Below are 26081 nucleotides of genomic sequence, written 5' to 3' on the forward strand. Positions count from 1 at the left end.
GCCAGTCCTAAACCATACTCCGCTTTATGGTCTATTTTACTGAAAAAGGGACCATCATTTACTCAATGAACAACATGCTGTATTAAAGAGGACTTAGAACTAGTGATAGAGACCATAAACTCATGTTTACAATGTTTACTGAGGGAATAAATAAAGTGAGAAGTAGTTTCCTTTTCTCATAGACTTCTATACAATCTAACTTGTTTTTTTGCCACCGGAGGAGTCGCCCCCTGTTGGCCAGTCGAGATAATACAAGTTTTAAGACGCATCCAGATTGTCTTCACCCAGCAGAAGCGGAGGATGACGGCGTTACGCAGGAAATTGAGAGCAGAAAGGCAGCAGCTCGGGTCGTCAGTCTGTGTCTATACAGGATGTGTTCAGGCGCAGTATTGAGAAATATGTCATCTGAGTTTTGGGCTGTGCAAAGAACCCAACACACAATCGTTGTAGTTACGTATGCAAGATGGAACAACACAGCCTTGAGTTTTGCTTTTCGACATGTTGACAGTGTTGTGTGTATGTATGTGGTCATCCAGGCATTCTGATACAAGATTTGGGATTTAAAACAAGTCAGCTAACAATGAGTTTTCAACCGTCACTTGTTAAAGTCAATTTGAGCCAATAAAGTTGGAAACTAGAAATGACAATCTGTCTTTGTCTCATTGTTTGGAAGTTCACGCGGTAAACCTGTGACAGTTATCACTGTAAATCGCATTGGTGGTCAGATGAAGCAACAGTGACAGAGGGGGTGGGCTGCAACAGTTAAAGCACTTTTTTTAATTTCCATGTAGTTAGACTCACCAAGCACTCGCCAAACCAAAGTAACCAAACACTCTTACTTAAGTATCTTCACATATTTTGTATTATTCCATTAGTTGAGTCATCAAGTAGAAATATATTTGAATGTGTGGATTGTTTTAACTTGAGAGTTTTATAAACCCTGTTTTCTCTCAACCACATTATTGTTTTGTGGAGAATTTCACTTTAATAGAGGTCATCCTGCATCTGTCTCAAGTCTGTTTTCTTGCTGTCTGGGGGGTTGAGAAAACTCAGAAAGCTTCACTGGAATTTGGTGAAGGGTTGAACATTTCGGGTGGGGGAAGAGGAAAAGTAGGAGGAGATTTAGAGTAGGAGTTGGGGGCGAATGGAACAGATATATGATTACTTACTGGCAAAACTCAAGTACAGCAGCTGCTTGGATTGAGTGTTAGTCATCGGCCTCAGTTCCCCCCTCCTCTCTTTCTATGTCTCTCATGAGAGTGTTGTGAATAGCTCCTGAAATAGAGCTCACTGGAGCGAAAAGGGAAACGTGAAAGACACCGTAGACAGAAGGGGGGTTTGTGCAAGCAATTTGATAGGGTGCCAGTGTGAGAAATGTGTTCACAAGGAAAGATATGGAGTGAAAGAAAAGAGCAAGAAAGAGTGACGTAAAAGAGACAAGGCCACACAGATACGTGAAAGGGAGGGAGGGAGACAGAGAGAGAGAGAGAGAGAGAGAGAGAGAGAGAGAGAGAGAGAGAGAGAGAGAGAGAGAGGGTGAAAGAGAAAGAGAGAGAGAGGGGTGGGGCTTCAGGCGCAGAGCGAGGAGTGCTCAGACTGAGAGTCTGAATCTGAAAGGAAAGCTGGTGAAGGTTCATCGTCGTTTCCCCTGCCATATAATTATCTTCCACAGGAAGGATTTATCTTTTGTTTTACCCTCAACTGGATTTAATGGACCTTGGACTACAGAAAAGTCTGAAAAATACTCAAATCTTTCTGAAACGTTGCCACGGGATCTTTTTATTACAGAACATCAACCAGATCTACAGGATTTACAACCCATTCAGAGTTCTGATCAAGTCATCATCAGCTGTGCGGAGATCGGTTTGCCTTTGACATGGGGTGTTGGAAGGAGCTACTTCTTCTGGGTAAGTCCATCAATGAAAGCACGTGTGTGTGTGTGTGTGTGTGTGTGTGTGTGTGTGTGTGTGTGTGTGTGTGTGTGTGTGTGTTTGTTTGTTTGGGAGGTGGTGGGAGGGTGGAGGAGGTAGAGAGAGAGAGAGAGAGCGAGAGAGAGAGAGAGAGAGAGAGAGAGAGAGAGAGAGAGAGAGAGAGAGAGAGAGAATTAGAAGAAATCCAAAATACGGGGAAGTTTAAAAATGTTGTAATTCAGTTGGTGTACTTCTACTTTTTGTTTCAGCCACACACACATTCACATGACTAAGGCCAGCTACAGACACATGCATAAATAAATCCCTGATCTTTATTTGTACATAGAATAGGACTGCAGGACTGACCGGGTCAGTTGGAGCAGCACCTCAGGCGCACTCATGACTCATAATAGGACGAATATAATTATTGCATTGCAAACCACAGGTCTTAGGATGGGGATATTTCTGGTTTTACATCTCTGTCAGAAGAACATCGTCACATAACACACCAGAACACTTCTTTATTCTATATCTTTGTCCAGATATCAAACAATATACTATATGTTCAGCATGTCATCGTACATCATATCTAAAAACATAATAGGAAGCACTGACCTACTACTAGACTACAGTTACATATCCTATAAGAATAATGCATGAAATGGTCTATGAATACTAGTATGTAAAACTAAATACATGAGAAGAGTATGTCTCTATACAAATGTATATACTGTTTAATTATTCATCTATTTTATTCAATGATCACATCACACTTTCTTTTCTTTACTCGAGGCACATGGGGTTTTCTGGCCCAGAGTTAGATGATTTTGATTATTACCAATCTCATTAAGCTTGTTTCCTGCAGAAGCAGGCAGGTAATATTTCCGTAGGAAGTTGGTGGAGACCAAAAAACGAGCTAAGAGTGAAAATTGAATATTATCAAGTTGCCTTCATATGAAAAGTGATATTCTCCAAGTCTGCCGGATGTCAGCAAACATGTTAGCCGGACCACTTTTTAAGGCAATAAAGAACAAACAATGGATGCAGGTTTATAGTATTTCATCATAAACATATACATTTTGGATTTTAAGAGTTTTAAATTGGTAACGACTTATAGGAGGCCCATATTGAAAATTCAAGTGTGCAATGTTAATCTAGTTCACATTTGATTGACATTGCTCCCTTGAACTTTTAATCTGGAAGACGCAATAGCAAGAAGCTATTCCATGATTTATGACCCCAAACGGAGCCAATGATGTTTATAGATTATGATCAAAACCTAAAGTCATATGCTGGTAGAATGTCGGACAGAATCTTGAGCCTGTCCATATTTTTTAATTGATAATCAATACAATCATTATTGTAATTTTGTATGTTTAATGAGCACTACGGTGTTGAGGCAAGACTTTCTTTTAAAGTTTTTCTGGACTATCTTTTTATCTTTTTATCTTTTTATCTACTATCTTTTTAGTGATCAGCAGATAGGTCCCATCATTTTAAAATAGGTGTAGAATTGTTCACATGTGACTTAACCGCATTTATTATTCAGCTTAACTTTGAATAACTTTTGGGCTATCCGAATTTGAAGCTGCTTTTGAAACTAAAAGGGTTGGTTATGTTCATAACTTCCCGTTTCTATCAGGCCAAAGGTAATGCAACAGGAAGAGAGAATAAAAATGGGACATAAAGCTCATAAACACACAAAATTATCTCATTCACTACTATGCTTCCTGGTAAATTAAAATGAGCTGCGAGCTGAGCATAAAGTCACTCTTTGTCTATTTTCAGGCTCTGTTGCTGTCCACAATTGTGTAGTCATAAAGTTAGAATCAGTCTTACTGTTTCACACACTCACTGTCTCTGTCAAACCTCTGCTTGGTTTTCCTACAGCGGTGTTACTGCTGGAGCTCCAGCTCCATCAGCGAACAACAGAGGGCTCATTGTGAAGCAGGGAGGGAAAAACAGGAGGGATTTTTTTTTTTGCTGATGATGATGTGGGGATAAGGGGGGGGGGGGCTTCTATTTTAACTGTGATAAGTCAGAAAATGTGACTTACGTGTGTCTGTTGTGTCTGTTGTCTGCAAATTAAGAAGAACGATAAAGTGCCTTCTTTTTTTACATTTTTTTTTTATCAGTAAACATTGTAAACATGACTTTATGGTCTAAGTTGCTAGTTTTAAGTCTTCTCCAATACACCATGATGTTCATTTTGGTTGCATTTAAAACAAAATAGGTGGTAAAGCACGGCATGCTTTTGAATTTCGTTTCTTAAAGTGGCAACCACAAAAGTTCAGAGCAAAACTTATACCGCAGTTGATCTCTTCAAGTTGACTATGCCCTAGTTAAAATAGCTAACTACAGACAAGTATCAAGAACGGAAGGGAATCAAAATTCACTGTTTTATTCTGTTGAACAACATTACTACTACTAAAATTAACAAAATTCCTTGAAAACCATACGCGTATACTGTTTAGCTGTAAAATTTGACATCTTGTTAAAATGATATGTTGAAAATATCTGAGACAAAACCAAGCTGTGCCCACCGGCCTAAGCAAACTTTCTCTTGTTGACGCTCGACAGTAGCGCTGACTAAAACACATCCCTGAAAGGGAAACGGGAAATGCAGTAACATCATCTTGATCCATGTTGGACCAGCACTTATTAATTTGAGGGTTTGATCGTAACTCAGGAGCAGTGATTGGTAACTGCGTTAGAGACTACTCATGCTCTTATTCATGTTTTTTTAATGGGGCAGAATATTGCAAATGCAATTGGGAGCACCATAAGACTTTTGACTTTTTCACGGATTATCTATCTTGTGCATTGCTTTCATGATATAGCGATAGTTTGAGCAAATACAACATTTAAAAAAAATCAAATTTATCAGCTGCAGCTTTTCTCTAACTTATAGCAAACTGAGAGGGCCGATCCTAAACAGAGCAAAAACACAGAAAGTGCCACTCAGTTCAGTTCAGGGCCAGTCCTGGAGGAGCAGTTCATGGTCCCAAAGATGAAACCAGACAACAGCTGGCATTTTCAAACTCTCTCAGTGAACTCTCATTTCCTCTTCTTTAGTAAACTATGTCACTCTCAGTTGAATTGCTTTACTTAATGTTTCCATCCAACTTTATTAGGAAGTAACTTAGCATACTTTTACACCAAGGCTACATTTATTTATCTAATATGATCAGAAGGACAATACTAACTTGCTGATGGTGAGCAGGTTGAACAGTTACAATATTCATGGTAATCCAACCAGTTTGAGACATTTCACAAGATAATTGATCGTATCGTATATCGTATAAGTCTTTAGGATTCATCCAATAGGGACCAGAAATGTTTGGACAAAATTTCAATCATACAAAAGCAACAGAGACATTTCAGTCTGGACCAGAGTGTCGGATCAATTGACCCATCCAAAGACTGATCTCTAGAGCAATGCTCGAGCCCCTGTTGGTACCTTTTCACATGTATCACAAGTATCAGTGTAAATCATATAATAGCTCAGCAGCGAAACTGCATGCAATTCAAGTTGTGTTATGTGTTGCAAGTTGATCAGCACTTTCCAGGGCAGGGGAAAAAACAATTCTTTGATGTTTCCCTTTAAGGTCTGACTGGCAAAATAAAGATACAATACTGGCACAAAGCACACGTGTGGTTGTTCTGCTTTATTGGGTCTTCCTTGTTATTGCAAGAGTTTGCATTAACTGTGAATTTAAACTAAATGACCTTCCTTCTATTTCCCCACAGGCCTGTTGTGTATGCTGGGGGAAAGTCTCTCTGAATGTGGCAATGGCTTCAACGAAGGCAGTAACTGTATTGGTAATAATCTGCCGTGACTTCTAACTTCAACCATCCATCTCAACTGTCTTGTTCCTGTCCACCAATTGTTCTATTGTGACTTCCAGCTCCCAGAAATAAGTAGTGTTCCTTATGCAAGACCTCTTACTGAAGTTAGAAAATAAGCCTTTTTTTGGTGAAGTTCCACTGTGTTTTTCCATTTTAGGCATTTAAGCACCGTTCATATCCAGAGGGATTGCAATGAAAGCAATATAGGAGATGTTTAAATTCTTAGATCACCACAATTAGCCACAAACAAGCTAATTGTGGGGATCTAAGAATTTAAACATGAAGCTAAAAGGAAAAAGGGCTAATGGTAACGACTGCTTACGATCAAAATGACAAGTTCACCATCTACTGAAAATAAAGTCTTATTTATGGTTTGACCTTTGGATGTATCAATATAATTGTACTCTCTTTGTTTTTTTTTGTATTTGTATCTAAATACAGATGTGAATGAGTGCGAGGAAGAACAAGGACTTTGTGGCAAAAACACACAGTGCTTCAACACGAATGGCAGCTTCTACTGCCAGTGCCTGTCGGGCTTCATAGAAAATCGAGGACGCGTTAACTTCACGCTCGATGGACATTGCCTAGGTGAGCGTGTCTGAGTGTGTGTGATCAGTGTCGCTTGTGTTAAATCGGTCTGATCCATCTCCACTTGTTCTTCTGTCAGATATCAACGAGTGCACGGATCTCGTCAACATCTGCGGTTATGCTGCTAATTGTTCCAACCAGATTGGGAGCTTCCAGTGCAGCTGCCACTCTGGGTACACCAGCAACACCAGTAGCCCTATAAACTGCAAAGGTGAATAATACTCATTATGTCAACACGTGTGACTTAGTATAAGCAACCTTCAAGTGTAACTATGACGCTCCAAGACACAACATTTTCATTTAGCTGACGCTTTTATCCAAAGCGACTTACAACAAGTGCATTTAACCATGAGTACAAACTCAGATCAAAACCAGTAAAAACCACACATTTTGACAGCCCCGTAAACATTACTAAGTCATAAACAGATAGTTCATGTGATGTGGCTGAATCCAAATTAAAACAGCAGCGTCTCTGTCAAAACGTCAACACTGTGAAAGTGTTAAGTTCATGATAACCAAAGATTCTCAGCTACGTTCTGCTGTTTGATTATAATCAACATACCTACTGTCTCATAAGGTCCTGTGCTCTTCAGGGTTTACTGTCTTTACCACAATGTGACAAGCAGCACGCCAGCATTGCCAAGAATCGGCAAATGTCAAAACATATACTGAGTGTACTGACGCCTTGATTATAAAAGAGTTAACATTGTATAACAGCAACCCGATGAAGCCAAATGACTCGGTAATCTCTGCTGTGTATCTACGTTTTGCCATCAGCTAACATTAGCCGCCACAACCTGCTGGTCATAACAGACCCAGTAGGAGTAAGTAACAAAACCCCAAGTAGAGTGTTGTTGCACTTAACTGGAAATAATCTCCACTTTTCTTCTGCAAGAGGAGAAAGATGTGTTATTCTTTTTTCTTTTCTTTTTTCAAAGTTTTCAGAGATTGTAGTGATAATGTCATCTTTTGCTAAATCCTGGCGCTTTTCAGTACAGAACAGAAAACGACTCCTCTGACAACACCGGTGCTAATTTAACAAGGATATGCACCTTTCTCACATTCAAATAAAACTCTGGACAATAAAGGAAGAATCAGGCCGTTCATCGCTTCCCTCCAGCTACGGAACATTTCCAAAATTAGAAACTGTGTCATTTCATGGATCTTGAAAAGGTCATACATGCTTCTTTTTTTATTTCACTGTTGTAGCGCCGCGTACTCTGATCTTAACCACTAAGCCATCCTCTGCCTCCTGCTAATACAAATTGCAGCTCTTAACAACCTCGAATGCTGGTTGCCGACAAAGTGCAGAACTGTCTAAGCTCCAATGAATGACTCACATGACCGTTCCCGAAGTAATATGCAGAAAAGTGTGTTCCATGTGCAATACCTCCTACATTCAGAAGTGTTTCAGACTGGTCTCTCTGAAATCATTGCCCTTGAGGAAAGTCAGTGGTTATGTCTCCGTTTGCTCTTCTTACACAGACATTGATGAATGCAAAGAAGCTGACAATAACAAAGAAGACCTCTGTGGAGTAAAAGGGACTTGTAAAAACAGTGATGGGAGTTACTGGTGTGTGTGTCCAAAAGGATACACCAATTACGGCATCAAAAGGACAGCATGCTCAGGTGAGTGAATGCACCATATCCCTCTACACCACCAACTTCCATTTTCTCATATGAAGCTTCTAATTGTTCACCTCCTCCTTGAATAAACTCCCCGACACAGATGTCATTGTAGTCGCTCTGGGTACTTTCTGAGTTGACTCATCTGATTCCAGATAACCGGAGGCGTATGTCTCATGGGATAATGAGGATGAGTTTCTGTTCAGGGCTGCTGCCTTGCTGCCTAGATTGTGTCACACTCCTCTTCTTTCAATGTGCACTGGAGGGACGTGTCAAACTCAACCGGTGAGATGATAATCTGATGTTTCTTTCCGTTCCATCTAGAGCTCGACTGTGACAGCTTTAACGGGAACGGCGGGCCCGCACCGGTAAGATGCATGTTTAGATACAAAATGATTTAGCACACTGCAACGATGCATTAGGTTCTTATGAAGGGTTTATTTCCATCACACATAAGTTCATAAGTTCACAGTGCAGGGTCAGTAATTATCAAGCACTCTGGGTTTTCTTAAGAACATTTCAACCAATTTCCTTAATTTACGAGACTTCCCTGCAGCCGTGGAGGGTCTTGTATATACACGCTTTAATAAGGAAATCTGAATTGTTGTATTATTCCCTCTCCTTGTTTCTCAGTCGCTCGGAGGCCTGGCAGACATTTTGTTCATGATGAGAAACAGCTGTCTGGCTCTGTCTGGCCCAAGCACCGCTGGTGAAGGGAACACTGATGGAAATGTGCTCCTGGAGGTCAGAACAGCAGATACAGGAACACAATCGCAAAAATTCTAACACATATAAACCCATACGGTGTATTTAAAGCTCCCTCTCGTGCCCTGCAACCTGGCCAGAAACTTTTCACAGCGACCGAGGCCATCTTGTCTCCCGGGCACCTGGATAGCAGTGAAGATGTGAGCGGATTGCTCGGTACGGTGGAGAACGCTATTATGCTCATTGGCCCACAGCTGACAGACGGCCGCACCAAGACAGTGACCACTGAGACAGGTAACAGTGACCATGAGCTCAGTTGTGGTTTGCATTTTGTATTTTACTGTAAAAATCTCACGCATGAGTTCAATACATGATGGTGGGAAAGTTGATGTTTTATTATGAATAATCTGCTCAAATAGACGTGGAGATTGCAGTGCAAAGGGGAAAGACTCCCCCCATGGGACCAATCCATCTGACCAATGACAATGCTACGCTCGACACTGACTGGACAACAGCAGCTGGGATGGGACCATACCCTGGTAAACGTCTCCTCCCTTTGGCAACGAGGCCAAAACTCTATGGTTCATTCAGTGATTATTCTCATATTTCTTCTTGTCTTTGATAGGTTTTGCACTAGCTGCTTTGTTAAGCTACAAGAACCTTGAGATATCCGTTAACCGGTCCTTTGACAAGCTCAAAGGACATGAAAAGGATGGAGTGAATCCGTCCTTTCAGATCTCCTCTAGAGTTGTGTCTGTTGTGGTCTCCAACCCGTCCACTCAGAACCTGAGCCGCCACGTCAACATCACCCTCCGACATCTCAAGGTAGTCCAACCGCTCACACCGTTTTCTGTGTGCAATAAGAAGAAAGACATAAACACATTGACTTTTGCTTTTGGTATCGTTCGATTCAAAGGACGAAGAGGAGTCGGCTGAGCTGAGCTACATCTGTGCGTACTGGACTGAGAGTGGGGCCTGGTCCACAGATGGTTGTTATCAACTGGGCTCCAATGCCACACACACTGTGTGCACATGTAAACATCTGAGCAGCTTCGCTGTGCTCATGGCACTCTACGACATGGAGGTAAGAAGAACACACGCGCACATGCACACGCACACACCATAAAAACCCTTTGTCAGATTATGAAAAAAACAATATCTAGTAAAAAAAAGTGGCAGGACATGTAAGTGTTACTGGACTAAAAAGGTAAATAACAACTAAGCTCTCTCTCCCAGGATGGACAGAAGTACATAGCATATTTATATATTTTCCACAATGTATTTGTTATTACCTATTTATTTGTACAACAACTTTACAGTTTCATACAGAGTTGGACCACAGCAGGCAGCTGTATTAGTGAAGAAGCTCTGATGAATCACCTGAACAGGAGCAAATGGAAAAGTTAGCAATTAGCTGGTCGACTATTTAGCAGCTAAATAATCAGATGTTTCCCTCAGCAGTTCATCAACCAAATAGTAGACTTACATTTGTCAGGTGGCCAGAAACACGACTCCAAATGAATGATCGCGTATCAGTTCTAATTGTAAATAGGCAGTTGATCGCTCACAAGTGTGTAATATCAACTTTATCAAGTGATAATATGTCAATGTTGTGTTTGCAGCTTGTTTATTTCCCCTCCAAGTGGCCAAAAGATTAATTAAAGCTGATGGACAATACACTTTTACTTCGCTCTTCTCTCTTCCTCATTCCCCTACGTGTGAGAGTAACACACACGCACAATGTTGTAAATGATAACATCCAGAACTAAAGCTTCTTCTCTTCTAGCACACCTTTGGGCTCCAGGTGGTGACCAAGATAGGACTGACCATCTCCCTGCTGTGCCTCATATTGTGCATCCTGACCTTCAAGTTCTGTCGCTCCATACAAGGAACCCGCACCACCATCCACCTGCACCTGTGCATCTGCCTCTTCATCGCTGACCTCATCTTTTTGGCTGGCATCTCACGAACTAAACCTGTGGTATGTTTGGTCAAGCAAATAGTGACTGCAGCTACACATACACTTGCTCATCACAATCAGCATTGTAATTTGATTTAAATGTTTACACTGGGTTGAACTGTTCCACTCATGTTCCTGTTTACATTCAACACAGTCATTGTGAAGAGGCCGACCTCAGATTTACTTTAAACATAAGTTTCTGCATATTCAAGGATGTCTTCAAGCCACTTTACAGTTGAATACCTCTGTGGTTATCTTGAGGTGGCTCGGGGGAATTTTTCTCAGAGGTTTTTTCACAAACAATACTTTTCTTGAGGAGGCTTGCGGTGGACGGAAACATCCCACAATGGCCAAATATGAAGTTGATTTTCACTTTATGTTCAAGTAGAGTACTTCTAAATGACATAGAAGTGGCACTTCACAATTTTTGTATTTATGTACAATTTTTAGGGATCTTATGCTTTCTATTTTATGCAACATTATATTCATAATATTTCAGGAGAATGTATTCTATTTCTTACTCAAACACAATTATTTAGACAGCAATAATATTTACAGTAACTACTCTTACGATATAACATATACAACACAATAAATGTGGGCTAGATTTCTATTGACCATCAACAGTATATTAAACAATACAATTTAGCACCCCAACCCACTCCAATATGAAATTGTTACAAGTTTTGAGTCCTTTATTTTTGATACTTAAGTTGATATTTACTGATACTAACTTTTCAAAGAATTTTAATGCAGGACTTTTTACTTCCAAAACAGTGCAAATTTATAGTCTTGATTGAATTAATCTGATCATCAATAATAGCTTCGACCCTTCTTATTCAAAGTATTATCTTGTTCGGATTAGTGCTGTGAGTCATTTCCGTCCTCTGCTCCTTCCTCTCTGATGTCTTTCTTCCTGCGCTCACATTATTACAGGGCGGCTGCAGGTTCGTTGCAGCGATGCTCCACTACTTCTTCTTGGGAGTGTTTACCTGGATGCTGTTAGAAGGGGTGCAGCTGTACCGCATGGTGGTCCTGGTGTTCAATGCCAGCATTCGGCCCCTCTACTTATTCCTCACTGGTTATGGGACACCCCTCCTTATCGTCGTTATATCTGCCATCATCCATCCAAAAGGCTACGGCACCGATCGGCAGTACGTGTGTGTTCTGAATTAAAGTGTGATCGAAATTACATCAGTGCATTACCTGCCGTTATCTATCGCGGTGACCTCAGAAAACTCTGTCATGCACATGTCTTTCCTTCTTCTTGTTCTCTAGCTGCTGGCTGTCTCAAGACGGCCTCATCTGGAGTTTCTACGGTCCCGTGTGCTTCGTCATCATCCTCAATGTCTTCTTTTTCATCGTCACCGTCTGGAAGCTGGCCCAGAAGTTCACCAGCCTCAACCCAGACCTCTCCAAACTGCATAAAATTAGGTCAGTGTGTGTGCGTGTGTGTATGTCTTTGTTTGCGTGTAACAGTGTCTCTTTGTGTGTGTCTGCTCTTGTGCTCTCTGTGTTAATGTATGACGTAATGGGACCTCACCTAAACCACTGCGCACGTCAATACGTATGTAGGCCGAAGGGAGCTGCTTCTGGACCTGAAAAATGCATGGATGGAAAGAATGTGGGAGCTTTGGAGGGGGAGTGAGGGGGGGGAGGTGCAGCTAATGTTTTTTTAGTACGAACTCTGCTCTCCCCTCCTCGCCGAATCTATGCATGCTCATTTTTTACTCCACTGTCAACAACATTGCACAAGCATATACAGCTACAGAACCCATCTTAGCTTTGATGAAGATTCATGTGTTTCCATGATGGCTCAACTTTTACATGCTATTAATCTCTTCCGCATCTTAATGTGGATTATAATGCTATTTATTAATGGGAACAAGAGAGACACATTACCAAATGCTGCCAAGCATACAGAGTTGACTGCAAGGATTTTTCCTGCTTCAAACTAATCTTTTGTATTCATCTCTTCCGTTCCACTGTTTAGGGATTTTCCAGATGCTGCAGTGGTAACAGAGTCATCCAGGTGTTTGGGCTCATGCTAATCTTTCCCTTTCATTCTCTATCTGTTGCCTTTTCTTTGAACCCACCCTCCCCCATCCTCCTTTTTTTCCCCTCTGCAGAGCTTTCACAGTGACAGCCATCGCCCAGATGTGCATACTGGGTCTGATGTGGGTGTTTGGGGCCTTCCTGTTTGAAGAGGGCACCATCGTGGAAGCATACATCTTCACTATCCTCAACAGCCTGCAGGGAGCGCTAGTCTTCCTCATGCACTGCCTACTGTCTAAACAGGTAGGACACAGCAGCCTGTGTGTGTGTGTGTGTGTGTGTGTGTGTGTGTGTGTGTGTGTGTGTGTGTGTGTGTGTGTGTGTTGGTCTGTCTGCATGCAGGTAAGATATCAATATGAAACTACAAGAGAAAGTTAATCGACAAAAACAATGTTAGGGTTTTCAGCGGTGGGGTTGTTCTGATGTTCTGCTGCCGCCTGCAGGTGAGAGAGGAGTATGCCCATTTCCTCTCCTGTGTCTGCACACCACAGAAGAAGAGGAACTCCGACTTCAGCACGACCAATCCCTCCAGCAGTCAGTCACACGTAAGTGCAATGGGACCTCACTCACCAACACACACACACACACATACTCAACTTCTGTACTTTTGTATTTTCTTTGTAGACTTCTTAACACTCCATCTCCACAACATCCAAGTGGAAATGTTGTACTTCTGATTTGTATCTCTCTCTCTCTCTCTCTCTCTCTCTCTCTCTCTCTCTCTCTCTCTCTCTCTCTCTCTCTCTCTCTCTCTCTCTCTCTCTCTCTCTCTCTCTCTCTCTCTCTCTCTCTCTCTCTCTCTCTCTCTCTCTCTCTATATATATATATATATTGTTAAGCGTTAGCATTTGCTCCACTATGACAAACTACAACATGAAAAAGATGTTTACATGTTGATACATCAATGTATATATCAATACTACTATAATATACTCAATGTACATTTTGTTGGTATTACTTATGTTTACATATGTATCCTTTTGAATGCCAGACAATTAGTGGTTATGAAGTATTTTAACATTGCGGTATTGCCACTTTTACTTTAATAAAAACATACTTGTTCCATTGAGGCAAACGTTACGGTACGCTGTCTAACATTGTTCCTGATCTTTGTTTGTGTTCATTCAGGGTTCTCGGAGTGGGCAGCACACCGGAGAATCCAAAATATGAAGCGCTCCATCACTTATTAGAACCCGGAGACGGACTGTCATCATTTTTACTGATGCGGGCTAACTTTGCCCTGATTTTGAAGGTTTGGAACACATGAATTAAAATGTCTTTATTTTGTTTCATGATGTCAATTTCAGTTTTCTTGTACCAATCAGGGCCCTCAAGAGGTCACAAGTTAAATCTGAGGCGTTAGAAACGCGCCAGAGAGCCTAGCTCCTAGTTTTGTTTATTTTCCTCGCTGATGATGCTCTAGTGCTGTAAATGGTGGATCAAGTTGTATTGATGACGACTGAATTAGTTATTCAGTGGGATTATCATCACAGCAGGCAAGAAGTAGAAGTGTTTATTCAGGAACTATTTAAATGAAAGTGAAAGGTATTTCAGTATCTTATCGGTTCATCAAAAACATATCATAATCCTAATATAAGCTGTATTGTCTTTCAAAGGTTTAAGAGTAAACATACACACTGACAGAATATTTAATTTTAAGAGTAGTGTGCAGACTATAACGTCTACATAGGCTACAAGAAAATATGAGTGATGTTTTTAAGCTTAAAGCATGAGCAAATAGTTCATGCTCTGTTTTATATACATGTTTTATGTGAAAGAAATGAGGGTGGGTTTTTGTTTCTTGAAACTTCACAGAAAATAAAATTCCATGAACTGTATTTAAATGAGGAATATGTCCCATTGAGTGCCTCTGAAGTTCCTTTCATGGTCCTGCTCATCACACTTGATTTCAAACAAAATAAGTGGTCTTTTTTCATCACTTGTGGCTATTTTTTAGATAATATTTTCTTGCAATTGATTTGCAATTGAGTTGTGCCTTTGGTCACTAGTGTTTGTGAAGATACATTTTTGTCTTTTCACAAGAAAACAAATCCAGCCCCAAATAGCTGCTTGGGAAATTTACAAAAACAGACCCACCCTTCTGATAAGCCTGCAGCTTCCTGCAATCAAACCGTGTTTATGTAATGAAATTCCATTTTGTATTAATGTTTTCTTATTACAGCTGTAATATTGTTAGTGACTGTAAATCATTGCGTCCCTGAAATGAGAACTTCAACTGTTTTGATGAGGTCTAATGGGAGTTGTACAGGCCTCGGTTTGTTTATGTTATTGCACTTTTCCATTGTAAAATATGATAATCCTGCACATCTTTCCCTCATATGGTGCAAATATCAATTTGAGAACAAGCCTCACTCGCAGAACCTGAACAGTTAACTTGTTGTAAAAAAGCTATGAGTTGTATATTTCTATATTTTCTATAATGAGAGCCTTTTGCAATACAGAATCAGTCCTTTTTATGGGATTGGTTTTGTCCTGCACCTTTTGACGGTATTTAAATTGCTTCTCTCTTTCTCATCCAGCCTGATTCAGACCACATACGTGTTGCTTTAACAACTAAACTGTTCTCAGGTTCTTGCGTGTGGCTGCACTCTTTTTGTGACCAGCGATACCTTTTATCTGTGCATTGCGAAATGTATTTCTATGAGAAAAAGCTACGTACATTATGCAGCATTTTGTGAATGTAAGAATCTTATTTTTTAGATCTTCTATAAGTGTTCTAGTTTAAAGGTGTATGAACTTATTTTTCTACTTTGTTTTGTTGTATGTCGTTCGGTACTCTTTTAAGAATATGCACCACAATCTTTAATAAAGCTTTTATTTCATCTGAACAATCTGTAGAGTGGTTTATTAGCATTAGCCCACAACTCACACACAGACAGACTGAGAGACAGACAGATATATTTCAATGTAGTAGACTGATGAAAATTAGTCAGAATGACTCACACTAAGTTTACCTTCAAAATAAAACATTTTCCACTAGCTTCCTCAGTTGTGAAACTGCAATAAAAACCGGCAGAGACTCGCCCACTTACTGTTGCATCACATACAGTACACCAAGTAATTAATGACCAAGCATCATTCATAAAACTCTGACATGATAATTGTGAAACTTTACAACTCTTAATATAACTGTGGTGGGCGGTGACAGCCCATAATAACTCACTCAGGCTACAAAAAAATACAGGTAACTGAGTCAGTAATGTAGAGCAACCTCTCTGTAAAGTTTGCTAACACTACTCTTCATACTAGATCAAGTTAGACACAGCAGCAAAAGCCCTAATTTAATAAAGTGCCGTATCTTCTCTCAAGGATGAAGATGTTTATTCTCATCGTAAAAAGATACAACGAAATTGAGTTGGCAACTCAGCAGCAACAAGGTAAAAAGACTTTCGTGGTTTCAAACAAGAGTCAATTCATATATAAAGGAGATTAATCAATCAACAGATTGTGCTTTACTTATCGTATGTTATCCTCCGTGAAACTAGTTCAAGGGAACATATTGTATCTGTAATTGTAATACAGAGGCTATACTTTAGGATAAGCGGTTCAGATAATGGATGGATGGGTGGAGGCTATACTTTACACACATCTCGCCTATAGCTCATGAAATAAGATGAACAAAAGAACCGCTCAAAAATTCAGCTTAATGTCATTATTGAATATTCCACACCGTGATGCACTTTACTGACAGTAAAACAAATGAATTTGTATTACTTGTATTCCTCCACTGTTGCATTTTACTTCAGTAAATACATTCAGCCAGCGGCCATTTAACATATGTGTCATTCGAGAGCTACTCGTGAAACGAACACTATATATTTCCAATGAAATCCGACAATCATGACGTAATAAATCAGACTCTACGTGTTGCTCTCCTCCCGCGGGGATGAATGACGCCGCGGGGAGCGATGCTGCGGTGACGCAGCAGTTTATGAGTCGTATCCTGCGCTGCTTTTGGATCAGTCGCTGCTGCTCCTCGCGTATATCACAGCTCACTTCTGACAGCTCGACTTACAAGTTACTAATACTTTGGACTTGTGTGAGCGGCGCTTTGTGGCTGTTGACTTGATTTCGTGGCGGAGCAGGATTGAAACTCTCACACAGGTAAGACTTTCTCTCACCAAGCCGCAATTATATGTACTTTGCCTGTTTTTTTTTTTCCTGCACAAAGTCACAGTTTGTGCGCACACAGATAGGACTATGCATCTGATGGGAGGCGTCACCGCGTGCCTCAGACTGTCTCTCCCCTGGCTCTGCAGCCTGTTGGCGGGGCTGGGGATCCTCATGGCCTGGAGGGGATCCTGGAGGTTCCTGCATGTCGCTGTAAGCACCATCAAAAGAGACTTAACGTAAGGATTTCACTTTTTTTTTTTTTGTTTTTTTTGTTGGTCAAACTGCATATTTCTATCTTATTTCTATTCCAAACAGTATTTCATTGCCCCCTGTTCAACTCTTCTCTACCTACAAGGTGTCTGGTTGTTATCCTGCGGGTGAGGTTTTCCATGAGCCGCAATCTGCGAAATAGAAGCACTATACCTGCCCTGTTTGCCCAGGTGGTGACACTGCACCCGCACAAACCTGCTCTGATCTACGAGGCCACAGGAGAGGTGAGGACTCTCATTGACAATTACAAATAAATGCAGTTTGACTGGGACGGATGGACCCACTACATTTTCATCTCCATTTTTATATTCCAGGTTTGGAGTTTCAGGGAGCTGCAGGAGCGGTGCCACGCGGTGGCTCACTGGGCGCTGGCACAGGGGTGGGCTGAGGGAGACGTGGTGGCCTTGTACATGGAGAGCCAGCCCTTGGTGGTGGCTCTATGGTTGGGTCTGGCTATGACCGGCGTAGAGGCAGCATTCATAAACCACAACCTTCGCCAGCGTTCACTTCTGCACTGTGTCGGCGTATCTGGTGCTCGGGCGATGGTTTTCGGGGCAGAGATGAGAGATGGTAGGAATATGTGGATCCAGAAAGGCAGCTGAGGGTATCACCTGATAGATATGCTGAAACAAGATGGGTGAGTTTACAGGCACATCTGTAACACATGGCTTTTGTCTCCCAGCGGTGTCAGAGGTGAGTGACTCTCTGCAGCCCCACATGGCTTTGTTCAGCAGTGGTGGGCCGGACGGTGAAGAGAAGCTCTGCAGCCTCCAGGCCCAGAGCCTGGACGTCCTGCTGGACCGCTCGCCCAAACACGCCCCGCGATACACACTCAGGAAGCACTTCAACGGTGAGGCCCTTTCGTGCGTGGTGTTGCCGGTGTGACTGTGTCGCCATATCAAATGCTCGTGTCACATGATATCAGTTCTAATTGCAACACCATCTTTTCCTTCGCAAGTCTTTGCCTGCCACTGAACCGCTCGCTGCCAGATTTCAGTCTGTCTGGTCATATTTCATACACTCGATGGAGCGTGCGCATGAACACACACGGCTGATAACAAATCAACAACTCATTTCAAAGAAACACTGAATATCCTCCAACATCCAAGTGCATCTTGAAACTTACTTCCCTTTTTATTTGGTATAATACATTCACATTTCTATTTCAACTTCACGTTTGACGTGATGTATTAGGTGACATATCTGTGCATTCACTTTCCTCCTGTTGACTTGCTTATTATCTGTATTGTTTTTGGCTTTGCTATCTCATGACATTCCTACGTTAATACTCTTCAAGTCTTTGCTCGCGCAAGCTGTCAGATCAATATGGAAGAGAGACAGAAACATGTTAAGGAATGAAGGGGAGAGTCTGGGTGCATTCCACACACGTGAAACTCTGGCAAATAAACAAAAGGCAAAGTATGGAGGTGTAAAAAAATCCAGCTCCAAGTTCAAACCCTCTGTCCTTTGCTGCATGTCGTCTCTTCTGTCTCTCGCCCCTTGCTGTCTGTCTATCTGATGAAAGCCAAAAGACCACAAGATAATCTCAAGCTCACTTAAAGTAACAATTTCCTTTTCTTTCCCTGTCCTCTGCTCTCTCTCTCTCTCTCTCTCTCTCTCTCTCTCTCTCTCTCTCTCTCTCTCTCTCTCTCTCTCTCTCTCTCCCGGCGTGCAGACAGACTTTTCTACATCTACACTTCTGGTACAACAGGCATGCCGAAGGCAGCAGTGGTGGTGCACAGTCGGTGAGTTTATCTGTGATCTCAAAATAAATAGACGGCACTACAATTTAAAACAATCGTGAAATCATTTTTAACAGGACAGGTTGTAGTAAATGCTGCATCACAACTGTAATCTAGTTGCAGCTCTGATGATTTCGCCACACACACACACACATCTGATTACATGTATCTCATTTGTCATCGTCTTGTGCGTACAGCTCATTGCAGTTACAAGTGTTTGAATTAACGTCTTCAGGGCCATAAGGATTTCTGGTCAGTGGCTGTTTGATGAGGTCTGACGATGGATGTCAGTCACTTTATTCCATCTTTCTTGTCAGGTATTATCGCATCGCTGCCTTTGGTTTCCACTCCTTTGGTTTGTGTCGTAATGACATCATCTACAACTGTCTGCCCTTGTATCATTCTGCAGGTAGGCATCACTCGAGCCATGCTCTGTTTTTCCTGTCACGTCCTTCTTTCTTAAATGCTTGATTTAAACACGTTGTCAGAGAGGTTGGAGACTATTCCTCTCTGAATGAATCGTACCAGTAGGTTCTCGGGTGCTTGTCTGTCCTTATGCCGCCAGTGTTCAGTATCGGTGAATTGCAATAAACGTGTCTTATTAAGGTGTATTCTGCTTCCACATCTTGCTGGTATACTAAACAATATCTGACCAGAATGTGTTACGCTTCTTGGAAAAAATAATAAGAACAAACTGCCCATTACCACTGCACCTTTCTGCATGTATAAAGTATATGTTTATTCATGGGAAAATCTGAATGCTACCAGGTACCATCATGGGCGTCGGCCAGTGTTTGCTCTTTGGTTTGACTGTTGTAGTCAGAAGGAAGTTCTCGGCCAGTCGCTTCTGGGATGACTGTGTCAAACACAACTGCACTGTGAGTTCACACCGCCACCGAACTCAGTTAACTACGAGTCGCCAGCTGCAGGCCAGTTGTTGACCGACTGATCTCATTTGTGTTAAGGTAATCCAATACATCGGTGAGATCTGTCGTTACTTGTTGGCCCGGCCGGTCAGTTCATCCGAGGCCCATCACCGGGTGCGTGTTGCCATTGGCAATGGCCTCCGTGCTTCTGTGTGGGAGGAGTTTGTCCAGAGATTCAGAATCCAGCGAGTCGGGGAATTTTATGGCGCCACAGAGTGCAACTGCAGCCTGCTCAACATAGATGGAAAGGTGTGTGATGTGATGTCTGAGATGTCTTGAAGGCAGAGCGTTTTCTAAACTGCATCGCGTCTCACGTACATTTCCTACATGTCCAGGTGGGGGCGTGTGGCTTCAGCAGTCGCATCCTGCCCAACTTTTACCCAATCAGACTGGTCAGGGTGAAGGAGGGGAAGAGAGAGCTGCTCAGGGATTCACAAGGCCTCTGTATACCCTGCCTGCCTGGTGAGGGCACACACATGCACACACACACACACACACACGCACATGCACGGTCACAATTAATATCATAAAAATGTCTGTCTTTGCAGGTGAGTCGGGCATGTTGGTAGGACGCATCAACCACACTGATCCCCTCAGGAGATTTGACGGCTACGCTGATGAGCATGCCAACAATCAGAAAATAGCGCACAATGTCTTCAAGGTGGGAGACTCTGCGTATGTCTCAGGTATATGCCTCACTGGGTTTCTCCATATCAGGGGTTCTTAGTTATCTTTAATAGAGGACGGTGAAATACTAAGTTAGGGTTAATAAAAGATAGTGAACTACTAGGTGAAATAAAATGTGGTCCGCTACAGTCTGGAGCACAGTCAGAATAATAATGATCGACTGTCTGGGTTCATACAGGTTTCCTCCCACAGTCTGAAGACACACACTATAAGACAGCTGGACTGGAGACTTTAAATATACATGTGTATGTTTGTGATTCACTGTCTGTGTTGGAGGATTGGCGAACCTGTCCACCATGTTTCCCACCTTGCCACATTAACACAGAGACGTAAACAGTGAATCATACTCATCAGATCAAAGTCAAAACTGTATTGCTGAGTCATCATCACTTCAGACTCTTCTTCCGCCTTCTACTCTGGTATCCCCTCCAGGGATGATGACACCGATTGTTATTATTTATCTCTCTGTCTTCCTCTGTCTCCAAGGTGACATGCTGGTGATGGATGAATACGGCTACATTTATTTCAAAGACCGTAGCGGCGACACATTTCGTTGGCGAGGGGAAAACGTTTCCACCACGGAGGTGGAGGGAGTCCTGAGCCGCCTGCTGGGACACGCAGTCGTAGCCGTCTATGGAGCTTCTGTCCCAGGTAGAGAGGAGACGAGACGGTCAGGACGGGTCACCGCGTGAATGAAGGGCAAAAGATGACGTACTGGATGTGTGGTTAGAGCCCATAGTCTGCTGTTCATTTCCTCACCTGTCTGTCTGCGTGCAGGTGTGGAGGGGAAGGCCGGTATGGCAGCAATTGCTCACGCGGGAGGCCAGTTTGACCTCGATGCGTTCTTGGTCGCCGTACAGAAAGCTCTGCCTTCCTACGCTCGCCCCGTCTTCCTGCGACTTATGCCATCTGTTGACACTACAGGTGAGACGTCGATGCAAGGACAGACAAACACACACACACACACACACACACACACTTGTTCACAAAGTCACAGGTGAACTAAAGTTTCCAGTTTTCTCCTCAGGTACCTTTAAAATCCAGAAGACACGGCTGCAGAGGGAAGGATACAAGCCGCAAGATTTGGGGGAAGAGATTTATTTTCTGAACAGTCGCGCTGGGCGTTATGAGGCTGTTACTGATGAACTATATAATGCCATCATGGAGGGGAGTGTGTCTGTGTGAGAAAGGAGGAGGACGAGAGGAAACAGACTTTTGGATGTGGGGGTATTCAAAAGGAGAAAGAGAGAGAAGGAAAACACAGGCATGTATTGTATGTTTGTTTTTTCTTTTATTAAATCAACTCATCTATTCTTTTAACCAGATGTAATGCAAATTTGATTGTGTTGCATTGAAACAGAAGGCAATATTAAGAGTTTTCCATAACACAAAGAAAACAGGATAACTAGAGCTGAAACTCAGCTTTAAATTTAAAGTAAAACTCACGTTATTAGCCTCTGTTGTCGGAATATAATACAATTTTAGAGGCTTTAAATACTGATCACACAACAAATATCTATATTGTCCTCACACTCCCTGAAAACACAATCTAATCTAATACATTTTTAAATGTTAAACAGGATTTACAGTGCACATGAACTGAATGCCAATAATGTTTAACTTGTCCCGCGTCTTAGCTTAGTGTGTTAGCATGCTACGTTCACTGATATTACTAATCACAAAGTACAGCTACGGGTGATGGGAACATTACATTCATTAGTTTTGCTGGTATTTAGAGAAATACAAAGTAGTCACATGATCCTGCAAAATCCAAATATGACCAAATAAATTATTGAAAGGAACATCTGTACCAAGTTTCATTGCAATAAAATCCAATAGTACTAAACTACAAATGTCAACTTCATGGTGGCGCAAGTCAGGGTATCATCAAAGTCATTAAGATTGATCCTCTGGGGACCATGAATGTCTAACAATTCATGGCAATCCATGTAATAATGTTAAGATCTGTCAGGCTGGACCAAAGTACCGCACCAACAATGCTATCTCTAGAGACATGATATGACTAAAAACTAAGAGCATCACCTGTGTGAATGTCAAAGACGGCTTTATAATTCATTCAGGCTGCAGGCTCGTGTTACTCATCATAGCGATGACGAACCATATGATCAACATGATGCGTTTGGATGTGTTTGTGATCATTAGATTCATTGTTGATCAGCTCTGTTCAGTGAAACATGGTAGGTCGCACTGAATTTGGGCTTGCTCTGGGAGTTGACAGCAGGTTTGTTGTCTGTTGTCTTTTCCTTTCCAGCGGGTATCGTTTCAATGAGCCTTTGAGGTGCATCTCTGAGGTTTGGTTTTCTTCTCCTCTCTCGGAGAAGAAATCGGCAAGTTGTTGTCTCCAGTCGGACGTCCGCGCTCTGACGTCTTCCTGTTGCTTTTGTTCAATGCAGCGTTAATGTCTCCCTCAGTGCAAGAGTCACTTGTCATCGCCTGACTCTCCTCAGTGATAGCAGTGTCCTTCACATCTGACCCCAAACTCTGTGCCAACACTGTAAAGCCTCCACACAACGATATACTCTTAAAGTATGGGAACAGCTTTTCAGTAAAACGATGTCTGAACTTGAAAAGATGTGTGTCAATATCGACATTCGTGAATTCCAGTGTCCCTTCGTCCCAGTCCGGCCTCACACGGACCCTGGGGAAGCGTTGTGAGATTAGGGCCTGAGCAGGCGCTGTCAGAGCGAGGTACTCGCCTTCTCGCAGGCTAAGACACCAAAGTCCAGCCTCTGGACAGGCCTCAAACACGGACCTTTTGAAAACTGACTGAGTAGCCACACCGACTGTCCAATTGTTGGTGTCAGCAATCTCCATAAATAGAAAGATTAGACAAACAGGGTGAATGGCTAGCTCAAATAAATGTTTGTCAAGGTATGAGTCCAACCGATACTTGATTCTTGGGGCCGGAAACATCAAATTATGGGAGTAAACAAAATCCATCTATGGGATATGTGTTTACACAAACACATTATTTTGACAAAATATACCGCTGTTCTTTTTGCCACGATCGCCCAAATATAATTTGTATCAGACTATCGTTACTACAAATATATTTACTAAATCTAAATAGAAATTTATTAAACGTAAATCAACTAGTATATAAAACAAACCGCCTATAAATCAGATGTACTGAAATTATTTTTAAGCTATTATTAGCTATATTTATAACGTATTGTTTGTCTCATTATGTGGATGCCTCAATATCCCAACAGTGCACTCCTGAGTCAAAGCCCTCAAAACAGGTTCCAGCGGTGATCTGGACGCTGTTTAACTCAGGAGACACCTGCAGAGACTGACCAGCTGTCCTGGGGTCCAGGGTCACTGGAGCTAGAAGACAGGGAGGCGTCGGAGGGTGCTGAAGGAGCGAGGGAACAGGAAGTGAAGGCATGCAGAGCCAGAGACTGACTGTGAGGGGCGATGTGTCTCATCTTCTCCCACTCGGCATACCGGAGGTTACCAAGGTGTTTGGCAACATCTATTAGAGGTCTGCACCTGTTCAGTGGCTCTCTGTGGCCTGTCCATGCACTGCAATAAAGACACAGTTGCACAGTTTAATTTGCATGCGTGTGCTTGAATGAAAAATACCCAGACATGTGACTTACCTATCCACCGTGTCCTGGTGGTTCTGTAAAAAAAAAAAAAGTAGTAGTATTTTAATTGCAAACACCATTTATTGAGCGATAATGTAACATTTGATCAATTATTACCTCCAAATATTCAACCCCGTCTCCTCCTGCATCCAGCTCCTCTTCAACCGATTGCATCCTCTCCTCCAGAGATGAGATCAGCTGATTCATTCGGTCTATCTGTTCTTCTGCATCGCTCCTCTTCTCCTCCTGCTCCTCCCTGAGCGCCAGCAGCCTGGCCGCTTCCTCCTCTCTCAAAAACCGGTGAAGACTTTCAAACTCCTTTTTCATGTGCTCCTCTGTGAATGTGGCCGCAGCCTATGAAGAACAGAAAAAGCAACGGACATGAGTGAACCAATTATACAGTAAGCGATGCATCTGAACTTTTTTTTTTTTACTGTATTTTTTGTTGTAGTTGCAGTTCAACCTGGTTATGTTTGTGTGCATCTGCACAGGTCTGTGTGACCTTCTCATAGAGAGTCATCTTCTTCATCAGTCCTTTTAGTGATGTCCTGAGCTCCTCCTAGTGGCCAAGAAGACAATTACTTTGAAAAAGCACTCTATTAATAGGCCTGTTTCAACCATATTATAGCCAAATGCAAGTCAGCACATTATGCCATACCGAAGCCATACCGATAGATTATTTGAGTAAAGAACACAGCTACAGTTATTTCAGAGAAAGAGAAAGCAAAATGTAGGACAGGTGTTTACTGACAGAATAAGCTCATAACTTTAAAAGCTACAACATTATTATCATGCTGCGTGCATATCATTACATCAATCACTTTCATCAAGTGATATGATTTATGATGAACGAACACTGACATGGCCCATTCTGTATCATGAGTACTTTAACTGACACAAACGCAATATGAAGGTCAATAAATTCAAGTACTTAATGAATAATTGTACGCTTTATGTCCCTGCTGGTTTTCCGTCATATCTTTTTATCGTTACGACCATTAAACACCTATTAAATTGACTTGTCTGCTGTATTCAAAATACATTAAATCTGAAACTAAAACTGTAGACTCCCTGATTGTGTGATGACTAACAAAAGGTAACGGGCAACATTGTCCTGAGAAGAGTCCTAATCAGGCCACTTAAGTGAAAACACCTGCGTGGGTAGACTGACGTTCTAAGGATTTACATGCAAAATACATTTCATTAATCAAACCAATTAATCAAACCAAAGGGTGACTTACAATGTGTTCTACTTCAACCAGCCAAAAACAGGATGCTTATACTTGTAATGCATCTGGAATATTTATAAGGAATATATAACACTGACTTCACACCAAATTAACATAATCCACCAGCTCTTCAGGTTATTCTCAGCGTTTTGGTGAGTTTGTGTGTGTCAAAGTGCATGTCCAATGAGATCTAAACCTGCATTGGAGACGCGATGATAGTAACAGTAATTACCAGCTTAGTTTTCAACTCTGTGCCTCTTTAAACCTCACTCTAAATTCTGCCTGTGCAAACTAATCTTGGATTAACGGGAGCCATCTGTTTGGGCAGGAAAATAAATATTTACAGGAGATGGAAAAAAATTGCCTGGCTGCCTCCATGTTGAAGCATCCACTTGCTGTGGTCGCAGAAAGTATGGAGACAGCCATGAGGGGGTTCACTTAGCCTCTGCAAAAAAAAACAGGGTTCCAATCTGGGAAGAGCTCTGCTGTTATTTGACATCTTTGCTTTTTTGCTTGGCTTCGTGGCAGCAGGGATGGCTCAAACCAGCATTCAAGCACTCTTGTTGGCAATCATGTGCCCTGCTGAAGTGTCCTTGAGGACGGCGGTGAATCCCTGCCAGCTGCGCTGCGTCCAACCCTTCAGCATGATGCTTATTGCTTTCAGTGGAGGAATAAGGAGGCTGATTTCAGGCCTTTTTACTTAAGCGGCTGCAGCAAAAAAAACAACAACCCCAAGATGATTATCAAAAACATGTTCCTTTCCACAGAAACATTCATATTCGTCCAGGC

At 42.0% G+C, this 26081-nt stretch overlaps 2 protein-coding genes across 3 annotated transcripts; both read left to right on the forward strand.

Moving 5' to 3' along the window:
- Nucleotides 1-1590: 1590 nt before the first annotated feature.
- Nucleotides 1591-15519, forward strand: LOC137795225 (adhesion G protein-coupled receptor E5). 2 transcript variants are annotated; one of them, XM_068592577.1, is made up of 17 exons: nucleotides 1591-1907; nucleotides 5661-5732; nucleotides 6201-6347; nucleotides 6427-6558; nucleotides 7833-7976; nucleotides 8298-8341; nucleotides 8607-8717; nucleotides 8819-8972; nucleotides 9098-9217; nucleotides 9304-9503; nucleotides 9595-9762; nucleotides 10465-10659; nucleotides 11575-11792; nucleotides 11917-12072; nucleotides 12768-12936; nucleotides 13137-13238; nucleotides 13822-15519. In XM_068592577.1, the coding sequence occupies exons 1-17, from the start codon at nucleotides 1877-1879 to the stop codon at nucleotides 13861-13863; spliced, it is 2205 nt and encodes a 734-aa protein (XP_068448678.1). In that variant the 5' UTR covers nucleotides 1591-1876; the 3' UTR covers nucleotides 13864-15519. The 2 variants fall into 2 exon arrangements, with proteins under 2 accessions (XP_068448678.1, XP_068448679.1); XM_068592578.1 differs by lacking the exons at nucleotides 13137-13238; nucleotides 13822-15519 and having other exon boundaries at nucleotides 12632-12797.
- Nucleotides 15520-16914: 1395 nt separating this feature from the next.
- On the forward strand, nucleotides 16915-22246 carry LOC137795115 (long-chain fatty acid transport protein 1-like). The gene is made up of 14 exons (XM_068592412.1): nucleotides 16915-16940; nucleotides 16974-17063; nucleotides 17183-17321; nucleotides 17412-17667; nucleotides 17780-17947; nucleotides 18773-18842; nucleotides 19157-19248; nucleotides 19608-19717; nucleotides 19805-20014; nucleotides 20101-20227; nucleotides 20314-20451; nucleotides 20939-21103; nucleotides 21230-21376; nucleotides 21480-22246. The coding sequence occupies exons 1-14, from the start codon at nucleotides 16915-16917 to the stop codon at nucleotides 21635-21637; spliced, it is 1896 nt and encodes a 631-aa protein (XP_068448513.1). The 3' UTR covers nucleotides 21638-22246.
- The last annotated feature ends 3835 nt before the right edge of the window (nucleotides 22247-26081 follow it).

The sequence above is a fragment of the Clinocottus analis genome, unplaced genomic scaffold, assembly GCF_023055335.1.
Source record: "Clinocottus analis isolate CAN_PGR_092001 unplaced genomic scaffold, fCliAna1.0.p SCAF_27, whole genome shotgun sequence".
Taxonomy (NCBI): domain Eukaryota; kingdom Metazoa; phylum Chordata; class Actinopteri; order Perciformes; family Cottidae; genus Clinocottus; species Clinocottus analis.